Genomic DNA, 19915 nt, shown 5'->3' on the forward strand with positions numbered 1-19915 from the left:
TGGCCATGTTTATATTCATTTCTCATTTGCTTTCTGCTCAGTTCAAGGACGCTCTTTTTCCTGATTTTGTTTAGCAATCCCTTCCCTTACGTTTCATTGCAGTCCAGATGGTCTGAAGCCTTTTCTTGTTGTTCAGGTGGTCTCTGTGTTGATGGCAACAGACGGCTGTTAAATGAAGCTTTCTTCTCTCCCCTCACTCTGTTAATCGGTATTCCGTTAACTGATATCTAGCTCCCCCATATTCCACGGCTGCGTGAACGAGCGCCTTGCCGATCGCACGCCCTCCCCCACTTTCTCCACGGCCGACTCCGACATCACTGAACTGGCTGACGAGCAGCAGGATGAGATGGAGGACTTTGATGATGAGGCCTTTGTGGATGATACCGGCTCCGACGCTGGAACCGAGGAGGGATCAGACCTCTTCAATGATGGGCGCGACCCGTTTTACGACCGATCCCCTTGGTTCATTTTAGTGGGAAGGTTGGTGAGGTTACTGTGAGAATGGCCAAAAGGGACCAGCTCTTGCTGTAGGCTGCAATGGCTTTGCCTTGTACTGCATAGAGTATCTCTTAAGCCAGCCAAAATACCTATACACATAAATTGGAATTGCCAGAGAATGAGCGTAGGGTAACATTGTTTTAAATTCCCATGTCAGAGGCCATGAAACCTAAATAATAATGGAGAAAATAACCCTTAGATGCAACAATGCAAGACTCTGCTCTCCTCTCTTCTGCTCCCACTCCCCTAGTGATGGTTTCTTTGCTTGTTTGACCAGTCTGTAAGCCAATCTGCTTGTTAAAACCGTAAGGGGAGTGGTTACCATGGTGTTGTACAAAAAAGGGGTAAGACTGCATGGCTGGCAGAAGGACAGAACAAAGGAGAAGGGACCAGAGCTTGGCTTCATCCTTTTCTGTGACCGTAAGCAGGGACGGTCAGGAAGGCAGGATCTTTTTGCAGTTTCCTCGAATGCGAGAAGCTTGATTGTATTATTTGTAAAAATGGGGGACTGGGTTTGTCAGTCTTCTGTCAAGCTTTTAGATCAGCTTAGCTGTATTGTCAAACCTCATTCTTTGTCTTTAGTGGAACTATTTACAAGTTGTGACTAAAACTTGGAACTTCCTTAATCTAGTCTTTGGAACAAAAATCACTGTTACTAAAGATGCAAGAAATTGCATTACTCCTCTTTGATCTCTGTGAATTTGCACCCTTAGCTGCCACGTCTGATAATGGGTTTTGTAAGATTGAATTCTTTCAGGATAATCTGATCCACAAGAGTCAGTTTGGCAAAGCTGCCGTATCTGGCTCGGGGGTGGTTCAAGTCAGCGAGTTAGAGCGTCCGTGCGCCGCCGGCGATGGCCGGGACGGCGTTTCGTGGCAGCGCTGGCAGAGTCGGCGCGTTGTCCCGCGGTGCGTGGGCTTTCACAGCACCACCTGCGGTGCTTGGGAAAAAGTCGAGCTGTTCACCTTCATTTCACAAACTCTTCAGGAAGCACAGCACAGGCTGAGCAAATACGGTGCATAATGGAGGCGGTTGTGCTTCCTGGCAGTGACACAACTTGCTTCCCATTTCTGTGTGTTGAAGAGAATACTGAGCCCTGTGTCTATAGGCGATTACGGGTAGTGGCCTGAAGCATGTGTGCTGCACATAATGGGAGCTCTGCTTGGCTTGGAAATTGTAGCGAGGAGTGACACTTAGTTTGCATTATCTCTGAGCAGGCAGCTGAATGGCTTTTTCCCAGTTGTTGGTTGCTGTTCTCTGTTTCTATTCCCGTTCTGTTCTGCCAGCAGAACGCTGCCGGACTGTTTAGCACCAAGACGCATTCAATTTATAACAAAACCAAAATTCCTGGAGAGGGGGTCATCAGCAATAATGAGTCAGGTCACAAAGGAGAGGAGGAGAAGGAGAAATAGGTCTTGTAGTTCTCTGACTCCCTGGGCATCACAGTGTTTTTCTTCTCTCCCTGTGCTGTGACTCTTTGGCTTGTACTATAACTATTAAGGAAAAAAGAGCTGGTCCCTTTAGACATCTCTTCTGGCATGTTGGGCTGTCTTTAAGACTGATTTATTTAATACTGTGACATATCAAGCATTTGCTATGTTTTTAAGGGAGGTGGGAGAGTACTATGGGATATTTTATTTAAATCTTGAATTGACGTGTTTATTTTGAAAAAACTCCATCATCATTCTGAGTTCTCTTGCTTTTGTTTCTATTTTCTTTTATTTTTTCAAATTGTGTTTGTTAAATTTCATTTCTGGTTTTGTCGTATGCCATTTTACCTCACCAATCTTTTCGCTAATACCGCTCCCCCCTTCAGTCTGCTGGGCTCAGGTGTAGGGGACACTGAAATGTGGGATGTATGGGGAGTTGGGGTCCTCCCAAACGTGGCAAGAGGAGGAGGAGAACATTAAGATATAATTCACTCTTACCTCGGTACTGTCTTGTGATGGAGCAGATGGGAAGGCACTGGAAAGCAATATTGCTGCATAAAGCAAACGTGCTGTTGCTCTCCAGTCTACAGAAGAGATCCAGCGTTTTCATCACCACACGGGAAGCTTAAAACTTCTTGTATGATGTCCTTTTCTTCTCTAAGTTCAAACGCTCCCAGTGGGCTGAGCGACTGGGTGGAAGGAGGTTAAGGAAGATGAGAAACATCTTTTTCCTTTGCAATTGTCATTTTACGGAGGTGACCAAATTGCAGTTGCTAATGAAGCTGATTGCTTTCTCATGTGTTGGGCAGCAGCTTCAGAACTCAGCCATGCAAATAAAACATATCTTTATTTTCCATGCAGTGAATGCTTTCCCTGCCACTGCTTTGGCTTTGAAGCAGGAAGGTTTCTGTAATGACTTGCCTCTGTTAGTTAGTGAAACTGCCTCTTGCTGTATACAGATCAATGTGAGGCTATTTAGGTTCCTTTCTGTTGGGGAAAAATGTCCATTCTCCTTAACTTCAAATGTGGTTTTTCATGTTGACCATATAACTGCATACCTTCCCGAACTCCATCCATATCATGTTTTCTTAGAGAAAAAAAGGTAAACTTCCCGTTTTCTTCCTTCAGTGTAGTCTTTTCTGCCTTCCGCTGCTTGGCCAGTGCCTCCCTCCCTTCGGAGCAGACTGAAAAGGAATTAGATCCTAATCTTAGTCAAGTGTTACGTTGCAGTTGGTTTTTGTTGTCATATGGTTTCCTTCACTTTTTGTTTTGCTACTTCAGAGCGCATTAATCATCTTCTTCTCTATTGCGTTTTGTCACCACCTTGTTTTATAGTAGTGTTGTATTTGTCTCTTTGGTTCTCAACTGACACTTGTCATTTCAAGACAATCCATGGGAGTGGGCACCTGAACCCAAGGAGAACGTATCCTTTCGACCTTTGGTCCTGAGCGTTGTGGCACGAGGAATTGAGTTTTATTAGTCTTGCTGTGTTCACGGAATAAATTCTACAGCTGAGAGGCAGTGAACATCTTTATTTCTCTGTCCTCTTTTGTCGTGCAGGACTTGCCCTATGAATATCAAACAATAACAGTTATAATTTGAGGATTTAATTATACTTCATAAGAAAGACTAATAAAAAGGACTGCAAGAAGGAAATCCAGTTAAATGACTAGTCTTTAGTATAATTTAATATGCATAAATTCATAATAATTACGTACATAATTGGTTAGTCACTTTAAGGACTGGTAAAATTATTAGTTAAACTTCTATGCATCTCAGTGTTTTTCTGAACTCAAACAGCTCACTTACAGCCTTCTATTTTTTCCAGTTGTTGAGAGCCGTTCGGTTTCTGACTTCTTAGGCTTCTCAACATTAAAAGTTTTGCTCAAGCTCGTCACACCAAAGCGTATTTTTCAGAACTTTTGCCATCATATCAGAAACATAAAATAACTTAATAGTGTTAGTCTAACTTTTAATTAAAAATCTGTACAATAAAACATGTTAACTTACTGTTCCAAAATAGACCCTGCTTGTATATAACTTTACAAGTTAGCGTATGGCAGCCGCAATACTGCTTTTCCTATTGTAAACTGTAATTTTTTAGCGATTGCTCCAGAGTACTGTTGTGGTGTTTTGTTGGTTGTATAGTTTTTAAAGATATAAATGTAATACTCCAAAAGCTATTTAGCTGTTAAGACTCTGGGTCTTCCCCTATCCGTGCACTCAGTGAATCTTCCCAGACAGTGGAGGTGACTTACGGTTTATTAGGGATTTCTCATTACTCTGTATGCAGTGTTACCAAACCTACATAGAAGAGAGAAAACATTCAGTCAGTCTCTTTTGAAGAGTGTTTTAATAGGTTTGGTAAAATATTTAAGTCTGTGTGAGCACAGTAGATCTATACCCTTCTAATTTATCACTTCAAGTTACACTCATGGGGTAGTAACTCCAACAATTCTTTATAATCAGTAGTTCCTTAGTAGACTTTACCATCCCGCTAACAGCTCCAACTGTGGAACATTTAAAAATTACCTTTTACGAAAGCGTCATCTTAAATTGTCTCCTTCGTACGGTTTGTAACTCACTAATACAGTGCTGTGTCTCCGGTACGCTGTGGTTCAGAGTGTTCGGTGGCTTCACCTGGTGCACAATCCGCACCCGTGGCCACGCTGCAGGTCGAGTAGCTGGAGTAAAGTACACTCTGAGGATTTGAGTGTCCCACCAGCAAACCGAACGCTGCGGGCGGGATTTGCGGACGATCACCTGATGCCCTTTGTGTTTTGTTTTCTTCCTCTTACCAGAGCGTTCGTCTACCTGAGCAACCTGCTGTACCCGGTGCCTCTGATTCACAGAGTAGCTGTTGTTAGCGAGAAAGGAGAAGTCCGAGGATTTCTGCGAGTAGCAGTGCAAGCTATAGCAGGTGAGAAACTCTGACAGCTTTACATTGCAACTCCTTGGTACAATATGAGACCTGAATAGTTTTAGTGATGCAAAGAACGTTTGTTCTTAATCACAAAATCACAGAATGTCAGGGATTGGAAGGGCCCTGGAAAGCTCATCCAGTGCAATCCCCCCATGGAGCAGGAACACCCAGATGAGGTTACACAGGAAGGTGTCCAGGCAGGTTGGAATGTCTGCACAGAAGGAGACTCCACAACCCCCCTGGGCAGCCTGGGCCAGGCTCTGCCACCCTCACTGAGAAGAAGTTTCTTCTCAAATTTAAGTGGATCCTCCTGTGTTCCAGTTTGAACCCGTTACCCCTTGTCCTGTCACTGGTTGTCACCGAGAAGAGCCTGGCTCCATCCTCCTGACACTCACCCTTTAGATATCTGTAAACATGAATGAGTCCCCCCTCAGTCTCCTCTTGTCCAGCTCCAGAGCCCCAGCTCCCTCAGCCTTTCCTCACACGGGAGATGCTCCACTCCCTTCAGCATCTTGGTGGCTGCGCTGGACTCTCTCCAGCAGTTCCCTGTCCTGCTGGAACTGAGGGGCCACAACTGGACACAATATTCCAGGTGTGGTCTCCCCAGGGCAGAGCAGAGGGGCAGGAGAACCTCCTCTTCTTTTGAAACTTTTTCATTGGTGTGAATCACATGGACCAAGCATGAATAGATCTTGAAATGCTACTGATTAGAGGCTTTTAAAATGATGGTGTTGATCGCTGAAGTTTATACCTGGCAACTAATGCAACACTGCTTTTGAAGCCAGTGAAAAGGCTAACTAGCGTCAGTAAGTCTAAAAACTAAAAATAAAGCAAAGGTTTTCTTTCTAGCACACAGTATAAACAGTGGACAAGGATATACGCAGGTTTGATAGCTGTGGTGACTTGCAGAAAAGTTAAATGTACCAAGTGTTTGCTTTTCTCAAACTCTACTTTTAAATAATGTGTGGAAATGTGTTCCTCCATTGCTGAATAGCACGTGAAGAAGTTCCTGAACTGATGGCTTTCAGCACAGTATAAACAGGAATCAGCAGCAGTTTTCCATTTTGTTCCCTCACTAAAATGTGTTGAGACTTAGAAGCTGCTTTAACATACAGTTTAACCACCAAGACTTACCAGCTTTTCAGACGAGAAGTGTAGGTACATGTGTGCCAGAGCTTAACTGCAGCGCACTAGTCAGCTGCTAATATTTCATCCTTTCCTGTGAGGTGAGCTAGTCGAGTTTTACTCTTGGTAGATAGCCATGTCTTATTCATGCTGGTGAGAGAGAGCACAGATGCTTCCCATAATACGTCCTTCCCAGCAGTGGCTAACTGCCAGCGTTTCTTTATTGTTTAGGTAGGGTAACCCTGGAAGTTTCACTCTCCATGGGAACGTGTAATGAAATCTCAGACTCTGAAGATGTGTAAGAATCACTCTGGCAGGGACTAAAACAGCGAGTGAAATAAAATCTATTTTAATGTGTACAAAAGTCTCGTTTCTAGTTTGGTTTGGTCTCCTTAGCATTTATCAGATATTTCCAAATGAGTACTCTATTTATCCATCCAAATAAATGGAGTCGTGGCTAATAGAAATTGAGCTGGGGACACCTCTTGAAAAAGGCCCATGGCATTACTTGGTCCCTAAGAGAAGCTTTGGAATACATTCTTAGTCTTGAGATTTGTCCTGCAAGCATGTATTTCTAGGGGGAAAAATAGCTGGTGTTTAACCAGACCTCGTTGTTACTCTCACAAAGAGAGATGAAATAGATTGTACGGACGGTGCTGCCTCTCAAACTCACAGCACAAACTGGTGAAGCTTTGCTAGTGTTACTGCTTGGGTTATCCTACAGAATGTGAGATGGCAGTTTGAATCAGTGTAAGTATGTGTCCCCGTGTGGGTCATTGTATTATGAGTTATTAATTTACCTCAGGTATCATAATCAGAAGTAAATAAATAAACACAATGAGTATTAAAGTTTTTTTTGCTTCCAAAATTCTCCGAAATGTATTCATGGTGAAACTTCATAGCTTCTCTTGTTCGGGATGGGTAGATTTCTGTTGTCATTTTTTTCCAGCACTATTCTAATATGTTATCGGATCACTGGAATGAGGCCTCTTATGCTTTACGGACTGGTTTCCGTTGTAATCAGAGTTTCCGTTTCAGTAACTCTGAGGGTTTTTCCCTTTCCTCCCCATCATTTTTTTAATATTCTTTTCTTTATTTTAGCTGATGAAGAAGCCCCAGATTATGGATCTGGTATTCGACAGTCTGGCACAGCTAAAATTTCATTCGACAATGAGTATTTTGATAAGGTAAGAAGTCTTAAAATTGAGTTAGGTTTCTTTGCAGTAGTTTGTGCTTCTAAATAAAGAATAAGTATTGTGGGGGAGGAAGGAGATGGCAAAACCAGGAGCTGCAGGAGTCTGTTACGTGACGCTACGTTTAATTTTTCAGAGTGATTTTTCTTCGGTTGCAATGACTCGCTCTGGACTGTCACTGGAAGAATTAAGAATTGTGGAAGGACAAGGACAGAATTCAGATGTTACCACTCCCCCAGAGGAGATCAACAGAATGAATGAGCTGGGTAAGCAAGAAAGATGGAGTGGGCTTGGAGAACTTAAGGGAAATCTGGGATACTTTCAGTCAGCGATAGAAAGCAATTCTGACTGTCCTTCAAGAATATGAGAGAGAGCGGGAGGTGTAACCGATGGGTTGCGTAGGATAGATGCTGGAGTTCTTCATTTGAAGAATTGTGCAGGAAAACTGTTCCCCGGTATTTGCATCTTTTGATTATCATCAAATAATTTGGGCTCAAAAGAAAAACAAAGTTTGATAGGAATAAAGTGTTGTCTGAATGAACATTTTAAGAAAAGGAGGGTTAAAAAAACCAAAGTTGTTTCATGTGGTATGTTTGTGTCTCCCCAAGACTTGAAGTCAGCCACTTTGGATGGAAAGATGACTATGGAGGGATTCACTGAGGAAATCGGTGACCACTTGAAACTGGGCAGTGTGTTCACCTTCCGTGTGACCGTGCTCCAGGCCAGCGGCATCCTCCCTGAATACGCAGACATTTTCTGCCAGTTCAAGTAAGAACCTGTCCTTATTTACATTACTTTGATAGAGAGAGCTTTTTGAATCAGTGACAGTGTGGGTGAGCAGGGAAGAACACCGTGTGGGTTACTGGCATTCCTGTGGCGAGCAGCGCCTGCTTTGTGTTAGCATGGTGTTAAGAAATAAGGTTTTGCAGAAAGGAATTTAAGAATCAGAGTGGACTCTTTAACTGACTAGTCATAGGTATCTCAAGTTTTTGCTTGATAATGGCGTTTAATGTGAAGAATTCAATATTAGATTGTACATATGTTCAATTGGAATGAAAGCTATGTGGCCCTTAAGTAAATCAGTAGCTCTCAAGTGAAAGGGTTCTTTGGCTTAGTTTCTTAGGCAAGAGAAAGGAAAATGGGAGTAATAAAGACACAGAACAAGTACAGGAGTTGTGGTCCCAGAGACTAGGGTATTCCTAACTTTAGGCCATCACTCAGCTCCCTGTACAGTTCTAGCAGAATAAATTGATGGGTTTCCTTCCAGTGTTGGGTTCACAGCACAGCAATTCTCACTAAACTGTTCTGTTGTGGTTTATTTTTGTTCCTTTGTTTTTTAAAGCTTTTTACATCGGCATGATGAAGCTTTCTCAACAGAACCTCTCAAAAACAATGGTCGAGGGACTCCCCTTGGGTTTTATCATGTTCAGAATGTAAGTAAAACTTTACCTGGATAGTACATGCCTGTTTTAGCACTGGAAGTTGTGTGTGTCCTTCATGCTGAACTCATGGGAGGTGTATGGGAAATTGGAGCAAGGGGAATTATTAAGAATGGACAGTGGAAGGAGTGATCATCTGAATGATGTAATCCCCGATGGATAACAAAAGAGAATGATTCAACCCTTCTGTTTCACCTGTGCTTCCTGCTTTTGAATTCCCTGTTTCCTTTCCAGGATGTTCAATGAAAACAGTCTAGAATTCAGGAAATAAAATATGTGTGAACAGCAGTGCTCATGATCTCAAATGAACTGAATATATCTCTTTTTATGAATTGTGTAATCCTTGGTTACATGTAGCCTCCTCTTCTACTTAAAATGCCTGATATTGAGGCTTTCATTTTCTCCTTTATCAGAGAGTAGCATTAATGCCTAAACTGAAAAGGAATGCTGTTGTTTTTACTGTGAGTGGTGCTAAACCATATGAAAAATACAGACTCCGAAATTCACACTTACAAGTTTTCCTTTTATATGTCTCGTTTTCTTTCCTTGCTTTGCCTAATAGATTGCTGTGGAAGTGACGGAATCGTTTGTGGAGTACATCAAAACAAAGCCTATCGTGTTTGAAGTCTTTGGCCATTATCAGCAGCATCCTCTCCATCTGCAGGGACAGGATCTCAACAGGTATCGTTCACTAGTCTGGCCTAAAGGCCTAGAAGTGTTCACTCAGGACAAGTGTCAGGATGCGTAAGGGTAGGACCCCTGTTAGAAACTGTGAAGACGACTGTGTAGAAGCTGTTGTCTGCATTGCTTGGCCCGATTTGTCCTCCTGCTCAAGGCAGCAGCTGCAAAGAGGAAGCACGTGCTGCTTTTAAGAGGAAATGCCAGATGAGGCTTGTTCCTTTTCCTTGGGCTATTTTGGGAAATGCCTGTTACCCACTCAAATTTTCAGTGCAGAATGTGGGTAGAGCAGTTTGGTGGGTTTTTTTTTTTACTGACAGCTAGGATTAATTACGTTAGAACAGGAAAAGGACAGAGGTTAGTTTGAAAAGTGTGCTGAGAACACTTATTTTGCTGACAGGTGGTACTTTCCTGTCTTCATGGGATTGCGAGGATGTTTTTAGAGACAGAGATGGGTAGGAGGACTGTACCGGGTGTATGTGTATGCTCACGTGCATGTGCGTATATTTGTGTATATTTGATGCCTCTATATTGATAACTTTTCATTTCTCTGTAGCCCTCCACAGCCTTCCCGAAGATTCTTTCCTCCCCCTATGCCGCTCTCAAAGCCAGGTGAGAACAGTTCTCTAATTCCGTATATCGCATCTGCTACTGAAAATGGAGGTTGTAGTGTTGTCCTGAGCTGTTCAGCGCACCAAGAAATGTAACGAAGTGAATGTTGCAAAGGGCATTGGATCCATCTTTAGCTGTTTTCCTTTCCCTGTGCTCTTTTCAACCTTCTCTTGCGGGAAAGTGCTTCTTGGTTCATTAATAGGTAGAATTTAATTCCCGAGGTGATGAGATCTGGCTGTGGCTCTTCAGGTGCTTCCTGAGCACGTGACTGGAGATTGGCTTGTTCATTGACCACTTCATCGTTTTGCTGTCTAACATTCGTGTTCAGTGAGTCAGTCTTGTTGAAATGATCCTTGGTTTTCTTTGCTTAATTGTAATAATGCACGCTGAACTCCTTTGTGTTGGTTTTTTTCCATTTCACCTTTTAATTTCTTCTTCCTCCAGCTTTTTTTCTCACCTGCATTTTTCTACCATCCTCTTTTTTTTGTGTGTGTTCCATTCCCTTCGCAGACCATGAAAGAAAAATTGAGTTGATTAGGTATCTTATGTCTGGCTATGTAAACGTGCATGTGCTGAACGCGCTGTCCGAGCACGCCAACGTGCTTGCGTCCTCTGCTGTGGCTGCTTTCCAGGACGGAGCTGACCAGCTGCCACCTTTTCTCTTTCTGCCTGTTCCCAATTGTCAGAGTGAGCGGGCTCCTAAACGAGATGGTTAGTAGCCAAACTTGATCTATGGTAGATGTAGAAGTAGTTCCAAAGCGTGCTTCAAAATTCCTTTTCCCTTCTCGTTAGCATGTAGTATTCTTGGGACTAGAACCTGCCATGGTTGTGGTGATGAGCGGATGATGCTGTGCAGAAGTTTAGGGTTATTTTAGATAAAACCATAGAGGGGGTCTATAAACTCCAGAGTGCTAGGTATCAGATTCTTCTGTGTCACTGGATCTATTCCCTGAAGCCTCCGGGGCCTCTGATTTTTTGGTGTGCTTTATCATACTAGGATGAGAGGTGCTGCATATGAAAAACCAGCCACTCGTATAGGAGATGCTCTGCAGCATTCTATATAGGTTTCCTTTTTGCTCATCATCTTTTTTTGTTGCCACTAGCAATGCTGTTCCTCACTTACATTTGTATTTTCTTTTACTTAAAAACCAAAACACTGATTATTAATTGTGCCAGAGCAAGTCCCTGAGAACTTCTAGAACTGGCTTTCGTATTTAGTTTAATGTGTCTTCCTGTTGTTTTTCTCTTCTGATGCTTTTGAGTTTCTCTGCTTAGCAATACACTTGAGTGACTTGTGTGTTTGATGTTCCTCTTGCAATCAACAGCACTGAGTCCAGCTGTAATGAGTTCACGTGCAGCTACGTGATACGATGGCTGTAAGAGTGACTACCCTGAGTAATGAATGGGAGGAGTCAATGGTGGTGCTGAAGGCTACCTGGCATGATGGAGTTGTGTTCTTGTAAAAAAGAAGGCTAAAAATCACTTGCAGGGTTACAAAAATACCTGTCAGAGTACATAGGAACTGGGCTTTTAAAATGTGCCCATTTACAAAAACGACATGAGTGAACAGATGGAAGTCGTGTCATGATAGCTATTTGGGTTAGCTCGTTACTTTTTTAACATGGTTTATCCCTATATTTGTATGAAAGGAATTAGAGAGGATCTGGCCAGAAGAAATCACGAATAGCAAAACATAAAGATCCCAGAAACACACTCGGGCAGGATTATGACTCTGGAATAAATCTTATTCGGCCTTCTTACATACAGGTTATTTTATCTAAACTGGTACAGAACACTAGCAATTTGTAATATGAAGAAGTGAAGAATGAAGTTTTAAGTTCTTGATTTATGTTTTTTCTTGTGTGGGAAAGCAGAAATGCACTTTATGGGTGAGTAATGCTGCAGATGAACAGACCTGAGTAATTCTAGGTCACAAACTGTTAAGCATAAAGTAACTGATGCACATTTAAGGAAACTTTCTGAGCTGGAAAGACTGCGTGTTTTTACAGGCTTTTTGGATACACTTTTGTCATTATTTAACTCTTTTTTTTAAACCTAGTAACTTAGATTTAAAAAATAACACTTTGAGAAATAATGATTCCTGATAGTGACATAGTTTTCAAGGGGAACAATGCGGTCAGCATAGGTACCTAGAATACACAGGATCACTGAAATGACACGTTTCTGTGAACGCTAGGGTGAGTTTTACTTGTTCAGCCTTTGTCACCCATTCTTTTTTTCCCTTTTTTTGCTTTCTTTAAGTGCCAGCTACAAAGCTAAATACTATGAGCAAACCCAGCTTGGGCCAGAGTGTGAGCAAATACGACCTCCTCGTGTGGTTTGAGATCAGCGAGTTGGAGCCAACAGGGGAGTAAGTCCAGTGTTCACCTCTTATTTTTAAGAACAGTGGTTTGCGGGAGTTTGGTCTTTTACCCTTTGTTCTCTTCAGACCAGGACGATGTTTAACAGTCGTTGTTGGGTGACAATCTTGCTTATGCCAGCCTGGCACCTGGCTGGGTTGTAGTGATTTTATGTTCACTTCTGCCACAGAGGAGGTTTTCCCCTGACAGATCTTTAGGGATTAGATTGCGATACGAGTTGCACAGAGTTTTCCAGAAGTTCTAGAAGTACAGTACATGATACTTCTATATTTCACTGATACTGTGCTGAGCGTCAGCAGAACCACACTTATTTCTTCACGTATTCTGTGAAGAGGTGACTGTTGGCAGCAGAACGCAGAGGGAAGTTGCTGTGCTGGTGTCTCTTTCCTGCCGACTGATTTTGCTGTCTCACCAGGTACATTCCTGCCATTGTGGACCACACGGGAGGTCTGCCCTGCCAGGGGACGTTCCTGCTTCACCAGGTACTGAGGGAGGCTGTAGGACAGCAAGTTTCCTCTGTGTGGAGGGATTAGAATGCTAATGACGGGATTGTACATCTTTCATGTCTTCTCCTTTCCCACACAGCTAATGACAGCTGTAGGGTCAGTCTCTCTTCAGTCTGTACTTAGTCTCGTAGCTTTGGGCTATGAGGGGAGTGTTTGGCTCCTCACATGTTGCTGCTTCTTTTGTTTATTAGTGTGCATCCCATTCGTGATGCCTTTTAAAAAACAGGGAGCTTTGGGAGCAGATTTGTGCCTCCTGCGTTCGCCACCACCTCTGCTAAGGGCACAGGAGGATCGTGTGGACTCAGCTTTCGTTGGTTCTTTCTCACTGCGTGTGGCTGCGACAAAATGACCATGTCTCAGTGCATTTTAAATGCCTGTAATAATCCTTAATAATAATTTGTCTTTAGCTAGATTCTACAGATAATCCTAGTCAAATATTGTTTACAGGTTTATGTTGTTTATTATCTTATTTGCTTCGTTTTTGCAGTATAAGTGCAAAATAGATGATGTTTTGGGGGGCGTGTGGGAATACTTCACCAATGTGTTGTTTCTGAACTCTACCAGGGAATCCAGCGTAGAATCACAGTCACTATTATCCATGAGAAGGGCAGTGAGTTGCACTGGAAAGACGTGCGAGAACTGGTTGTAGGTGAGTATATTGCTTTGCGTGTTACTGTACAAGAAAGAAAAAGTACCAATGGTAATTTCTCTTTGTATCAGATTCTGTTATCTTTGTGAGTATTGACTGGGAGAGGAGGATTTTGAAAAAGATACGGAGGAAAAACCGAAGTTTTGCAGCTTCCACTTACAGCTGCTTGTTAATTACATAGTGTGAATTTGTATTTGAGAGAAGAAATTCCTTCCGTGTTTCAGGTTTAGTTTTAATTGATTCTTCTTCCTACTATTTTCAGGGCGTATAAGAAATAAAGCAGAGGTAGATGAAGCTGCTGTGGATGCTATTCTATCTTTGAATATTATCTCTGCAAAATACCTGAAATCCTCTCACAGCTCCAATAGGTAAGTGAATAAAGTGAGCACGCTAGCAGGAACCTAAAATTTCTTTGACCTCTGAGGTACTGGCAGGATGTTTGGAAAGCTGGGAATGTCGCTAATTATTAAATGTAGAATTCCATGGGTACAGAGCACACAGATAGAGTGTGAACGTGACCATGAGTTCTTGCTAAAGCTGAAGTCCGTTAGTCTACATGGAGGATAATTCCTTGATAATGCATTTGAATTGGTTTCTGTGTGTAAACACCATGAAGGGAAGGTGGAAAGGAACAGCTTAAGGGAGCCTCACAGTTTAACCCAGAACTTTTAAACTGGCATTAAGGCTTGTTGGTAGACTACAGCATTGAAGTACAAGAGCAGTCTCGGGGAACGTATTTATGGATGCGTACATACCTATGTTATTCCTGGAATGAGCATGTGACATTTAGGCAAGAGCCATGCTTTGTAAATTTAACTTCATAATGTGTGGATTTATACAGAGGTATCAGAAATTGACTCCAGTTCTAAAAAGTGGGTGTCTGTTCCTGTACCTGCAGTGGTTTGGGTGACAGCAGGGCCTGTCTGCGAGGGTTGTGGCTGCGGTGTCTGCTCCTTAGGGTGCGTTACTGTAGAGATCCCTCAGGCTCCGCATTGTTTTGCTCCAGTGTCTGCAACAAAGGGCAGGGAAGCAGAAGCTGCATCGCGGCACAGCCGCTCCTGCGCTGACATCAGCCAAGTCACTTGACCGCTCCTGCCTCTGTTCAGCTGGTGCAAAGCAGGAATATCTCTGAAATTTAACTCTGAATGAGTGTGTCTGGAGGAGAAGGGGCTGTTTTGGAGCCTGTCTCTGCTGCGGCTGGTGACCACTGGAGGCGGCATCCTGCTCTGTGCTGAAATGGCTTCTTTCTTCCCCGTTAGAGGCCTGGACTTATAAATACCCACACAATATTAGAGGCGGTTCCCGACACCGCTCCTACCAACGGAATGTCTGCCTGCCACCTCGCGTCTGTGAACGCACACAGCGCCAGGGTTGTTAGCAGTTAGGCTCTGCCTAACTGAGAAGTGTATTTGAATTAATGGATCAGTATAACTGGAATGTTAGGAGCCCGTTGCTAGTCTGATACTACTGGATTTGCAGTTGGAAAGCCCTATACTTTCTGTCCACTAGCAATTTTGAGACATTCCTGTATAGCTCAGTAGTTTTCTATGAGGTGGGCTGCGGGAATGAAGGATGAGTGTGAGTGAAGCTGTTGACCATGTATTTCTTAGCAAAATGCCAAGGCTTAAGTTGTGGGATGAGTGAATGGCAGGTGATGGAGTGGGATTGAAGCCCTGGGAAGGCAAATGTCTTGTGTTTGCTCATTGTCTGCAGACTTGTTTTCTGGTTCATAGTGTGTGGTTTTGGTGTTTGTTGTTTTTGTGGGTTTTTACGTCGACTTGTTCTGTTCCTCTCAGCTGTTGCTTTTCCATTGTGCTCTTGGCTGCACTAACTGAAGCTCTTTCTATGTTTTTACAGGCTCTTTCTTGATAAGGATATGCCTAGGTATTTTCTGTTTGCTTCCTTTGTACATAAAGATTCTTAAAATCAGAATGCTTTATGTCCCATTTGTATAACTGCCACTTCCCTTTTAGCTTGTACTGAGTCCTGTTAGCAGCCTCTTAGCTCTTCCAGAAGTAGAATATCTTCTCCTCCTTTGCGTCAGGGCTTTGTTCGGTTACAATTCAGTGGGACCCTTGTGAAGGTAAACCTTCCTTCCCATGTAACAACTTCCTTCATTCAGCCTTTCTGATTCTCAAAATGTGCCATCAGATTCTAGTCCCTATTTGTAGTCCTTGCTATTTTCTTCCTTTGTTCTTTATCAAAGAACTAAATTTGGAATTTCTCGCTGTCTCTCTGATTCTTGCCGTGTTTGAAGTACCAAGTCAAGGGCTGAATGATTAGGTTACTTGAAATTCCAGCTCAGAATCGCACTGAACAAAAAGCAGTAGCTGCCATGTGACTGACATTCAACCTCTGTTCTTAGGTTGGATTTGCATCTGAAATTTAACCATGTGCTTGCTACCTCTTAGTTTACCAGTTGGCAGAGAAGCGCGACATGTAGTAGCTGCTGGGGCTGGATTGCAGCCGGGACCCCAGCCAGACGTGCTGCCCGCGCCGTCTGGGACCATTCGCGCTCTGCTTTCTGTGTTCTGCCTCTTTGAAAAATAGAAGACTTAAAAGTTCAATGCTCTCAATTCACCACCTCTCACTAATGCTAAGGTCCACTTGAAAATCAGTTCTAGCTATACATTGGTGCCTTTAACCCGTTTCTCCTGTTTTCTTTGCTTGGCTTGTTCTGTGCTCCGTTTTCCTCCTCGCACTGTTGGCTGTGCTGAAAGAAGTTGGGTCACTTCTGTTCTTTGTCTCCCTCTATAACCGTTCTAGCAAGTTCTGGTTTGGACAGGCAGGGCTGTATATATTCAACTTCCTGGCTAGACAAAATCCAGCAGAGTGACTGTCTCAAAGCTACGTTGGATTTCAACTTGGTGTTCATTCAGAAGTCATAATTTTGCTGAAAAGGGTGATTTGGTTCTTGCTGCCTGCTTTTTGTCATTCGTCTTTAGTGTCGTTTTCTGTTTTTCTGAGTTGGCCTTGGGCATTGGTTTAGAAGCTCTTCAGAGGTATACTTGTAGGTTTTTTTAATAAATATACATGAAGCACTTTCTTGCTTTCATTTTAGTATCACGTGATTTGGACTCAAAATGGGATGGAAGACCTCAGTGGAAAGGGGATTTGAGAGGGAAACTATATGGAAATGATGAAGAATTAATACATTCTTTTTCTGTTACCAGTGTAGAAAACTGTGCTGTATTAATGAATAAGGGCACAAGACAAAGCGACATGAAATCAGGCTGTACCTGTGAGAAAGGAGGAAGCTCATTTCCCTGAGCCCTCATTAGAGAGGAGAGAGTGTAATGGTGACTCTAGACCTGATGATTTAGCTGTCCTGTGTATGTTTGTCTCTTTTTAATTGAACAGATGGAACTTTCCTGATTGCTGGAGTAGAACTGTGGGAGCCTTTTGCTCCTTATTTTCCACCTATCAAACTGATCAAACTTCTTACAGAAGTTGTGTCAGATCTGCAAGTTTTTACTTGAAGCTGGTAGGGACATAGAAATAAATCTTTATCACTTGAATATAGGACTTATCCCTACCTATCATTGTGATTTGGTATCTGCCGCACTGTTTGAGGTAGAAGTAAGTAATCTTAGGAAAGAAAAGAAGTCTTAGCTTCAAGTATTTGTTACCTAAGCCACTGAGGGTCATAGTGGATGTTGTCAAGGACGAGGTGCTTTGCGCTGGTGGGAGGGATTCACAGCAACTCTTACTACTGAGCTTTTACTGTACTTTTTTCCAGGACTTTCTATCGGTTTGAAGCAGTTTGGGATAGCTCCTTGCATAACTCCCTTCTCCTCAATCGAGTGACACCATATGGAGAGAAGATCTATATGACCCTTTCTGCTTACCTGGAGGTTAGAGACCTGTGCCTTCCTTTTTGCTTGTGACTCAAGTGTAACTATCTGAGAGAGCAGACAGAGATAAATATTTACTGGACCGAGTGACTCTGAATCCTGAAGCCAGTGAAAATCATGACTCGTTTTCTGAGAACAGGGTGGAAATTTTTTTCCAAAGTTAACATCTTGATATCAAGTTATTACTGCCTCACAACACATGTGAAGTGAGACTGGTGATCTCCTTACCTTTCTGTGCCTTGTTTTATCTTTGTATCTGAAAATCCATTTAAATTGGAGAGCGTTACTATGTAAGTACTGCTAGTATCAAGTGCTGGCCTAGCTCTTGGCTTTGCGTGCAAGACTGTTCTGTGTAGTAAAATTATTTCACCCATAAGATACATAAAGAAATTGGACAGTTCTCTTTCACAGAAGCACATCAGAAAGCCCTTCACCAAAGACCCGAAGTAGGATAAATTTCAAAAAGCTGTCGCAGTGAAAGGGGGAAGTGGTGTAACTTGGCATAATTGTCTGCAGTCACTCATTCACTACTGTTGTTTCTCTTAGCTTGACCACTGCATCCAGCCTGCTGTTATAACAAAGGATGTTTGTATGGTCTTTTACTCACGGGATGCCAAGATCTCCCCGCCGCGATCACTGCGCAGTCTCTTTGGCAGCGGCTACTCCAAATCTCCAGACTCGTAAGTTCAGTTACAAATTCTGGTGTTGATGTTTTACATCAGCATAAGCTTTTTCTCTTGGAGACCATAAGGAGAATGTACCTTAGTTTTCTTTATTTCTTCCTTGAAAGTCTGCATAGTTACAGCTCTCCAGTCTGGTTTTGAACATGTCTTGCATTAATTTCAGTGAAACACTGAGGGCTTCTCTCTTTACTGACCCCTTTTCCAGCCTTCTGACTGATCAGCTGGGAAGAGAGAGACATTTTTCAGACGTGCACATAGATGACCCTGATCCTGACCTGGAATTTACTGCAGCAGCTGCTCTCTGAGTTTATTATGGGGTGGAAGGGAATGTGGGGGTAATGCTATTTTTAGACCTTGCAGTCTGTCCTGGTTGGTTTATGTCAAGATTAGAATTCAGATGCAGTTCTAAGTAGCAACTATGCTTAAACTTCTGCTTTAGGGACCACTTAACTAAAGCTAATGCACTTTATTTCTGAAGATAATAGTTTGTTTTGTTTTATTTTTCCTTCTCTCTGGTTTCTTGTGTACAGCAATCGAGTAACTGGGATCTACGAACTAAGTTTATGCAAAATGTCAGACACGGGAAGTCCAGGTAAGCAGGGACTGGCTGTCCAGGGGATGGTGATGCTGTAAACTGAAAGATTGCAGAAAATTTCATAGACAGAATAAACCCTTCTGTTCTGATTGGAATCAGTTCCTGTGTTTCGCAGGAGCAATGGAACATTGCTGTTCCCTGAAAAACTTAAGTAGGCTTTTAGTTTCAGCTTGGGGCTGTGATTACCATTGGCGAACCAAGGATTCACTGAAAACTTTACATTCTCTAATTGGTAAATGTTTCTTAGTTGCATCCCTCCGGCTATGTTTTTAACATGTCTTATGTTGTTGTTTACTGCTCAGGAATGCAGAGGAGGAGGAGGAAAGTCCTGGATACATCTGTGGCCTATGTGCGAGGAGAGGAGAACCTGGCAGGCTGGAGGCCCAGGGGCGACAGCCTCATTCTAGAGCATCAGTGGGAGCTGGAGAAACTGGAGCTGCTGCATGAGGTGAGTAAAGAGATGGGGAGGCTGAAAGGGGAAAACATTCACAATTGTACCTTTTGAATTTGCCTTTAGTATGCGCACTGTGAGACCTTGGAGCTGAACAGTTTCCCAAATGGGAGTTTGTTCTCAAAGTCAAGATTTAAATAAATTCTCCAACAGATAAGATGGAAAGTGTGGGACTGGCTGCTGAGTAGAATCTTCAGCTCAGAATCTCAATGTATTCAACAAAGGCAGATTTGACTTCTAGTGCCATTGTAAACTCCCCTCCTTGGGGAAAATGTTTACTGGTATGAATCTTAAAAGAATGCGTAAGAATTCAGTGCCTGTAAAATCCATATCCTGGAGCAGATGATACTGATTTCTCTTCTTAACAGGTGGAAAAAACACGACATTTCCTCCTGCTTCGTGAAAAGCTTGGTGACAGCGTCCCCAAGTCCCTGAGTGACTCGTTGTCTCCCAGTCTGAGCAGCGGAACCCTCAGTACCTCCACCAGCATCTCCTCACAGATTTCGACTACAACATTTGAGAGCGCTGTGACGCCCAGCGAGAGCAGCGGCTACGACTCGGCCGATATAGAGAGCCTGGTGGATCGGGAGAAGGAGCTGGCCACCAAGGTGTGTGACGTGAGAAAAGCACCCTGCGTCTAAATTGAGGTTTGAAAGATAATTAAAGATTAATGATGAGCTCCTTGGATAGCATGGTGAATATCCAGTATTGTGTGAGATTGCTTTTAATATGCTCTATAGTGGAACAATATGTTGTCACCAGCCAGTGCTGGTGGCCAGGTTTGTGCTGTGGCACAAACATTCCCCTTCGTTAGTAGCTCTGTAAATGAAGCTTTCTAATTTTATCAAGGGAAGCGATTATTCCCCTCTTCTTCTCGTATTTTTCACAGCAGTTTAA

The 19915-nt window shown here is 42.8% G+C and overlaps 1 protein-coding gene and 1 long non-coding RNA gene across 14 annotated transcripts in view; one reads left to right on the plus strand and one right to left on the minus strand.

Annotated features, from left to right (window-relative positions):
* Positions 1-19915, plus strand: part of KIF1B (kinesin family member 1B) — a 74857-nt gene that overhangs the window by 47409 nt on the left and 7533 nt on the right. For 9 of the 13 annotated variants that reach the window (XM_065037518.1, XM_065037523.1, XM_065037521.1 and 6 more), the window contains 17 exons: positions 232-480; positions 4731-4849; positions 7079-7164; positions 7307-7436; positions 7779-7938; positions 8513-8603; positions 9172-9290; positions 9844-9899; positions 12162-12270; positions 12696-12762; positions 13351-13435; positions 13698-13803; positions 17175-17289; positions 17836-17969; positions 18503-18564; positions 18870-19015; positions 19387-19626. In XM_065037518.1, the coding sequence (XP_064893590.1) occupies positions 232-480; positions 4731-4849; positions 7079-7164; positions 7307-7436; positions 7779-7938; positions 8513-8603; positions 9172-9290; positions 9844-9899; positions 12162-12270; positions 12696-12762; positions 13351-13435; positions 13698-13803; positions 17175-17289; positions 17836-17969; positions 18503-18564; positions 18870-19015; positions 19387-19626 (2074 nt within the window). The remainder of the gene's footprint in view (positions 1-231; positions 481-4730; positions 4850-7078; positions 7165-7306; positions 7437-7778; positions 7939-8512; positions 8604-9171; positions 9291-9843; positions 9900-12161; positions 12271-12695; positions 12763-13350; positions 13436-13697; positions 13804-17174; positions 17290-17835; positions 17970-18502; positions 18565-18869; positions 19016-19386; positions 19627-19915) is intronic. The other 4 variants (XM_065037528.1, XM_065037530.1, XM_065037529.1 and 1 more) reach the window with 1 other exon arrangement.
* LOC135575948 (uncharacterized) lies at positions 2287-4599 on the minus strand. The gene is made up of 3 exons (XR_010467419.1): positions 4462-4599; positions 4188-4233; positions 2287-3497 (listed from the first exon to the last, which is right to left on the minus strand). It is a non-coding gene; the product is annotated as an uncharacterized LOC135575948 (long non-coding RNA).

Source organism: Columba livia, chromosome 21 (genome assembly GCF_036013475.1).
Source record: "Columba livia isolate bColLiv1 breed racing homer chromosome 21, bColLiv1.pat.W.v2, whole genome shotgun sequence".
Lineage (NCBI taxonomy): Eukaryota > Metazoa > Chordata > Aves > Columbiformes > Columbidae > Columba > Columba livia.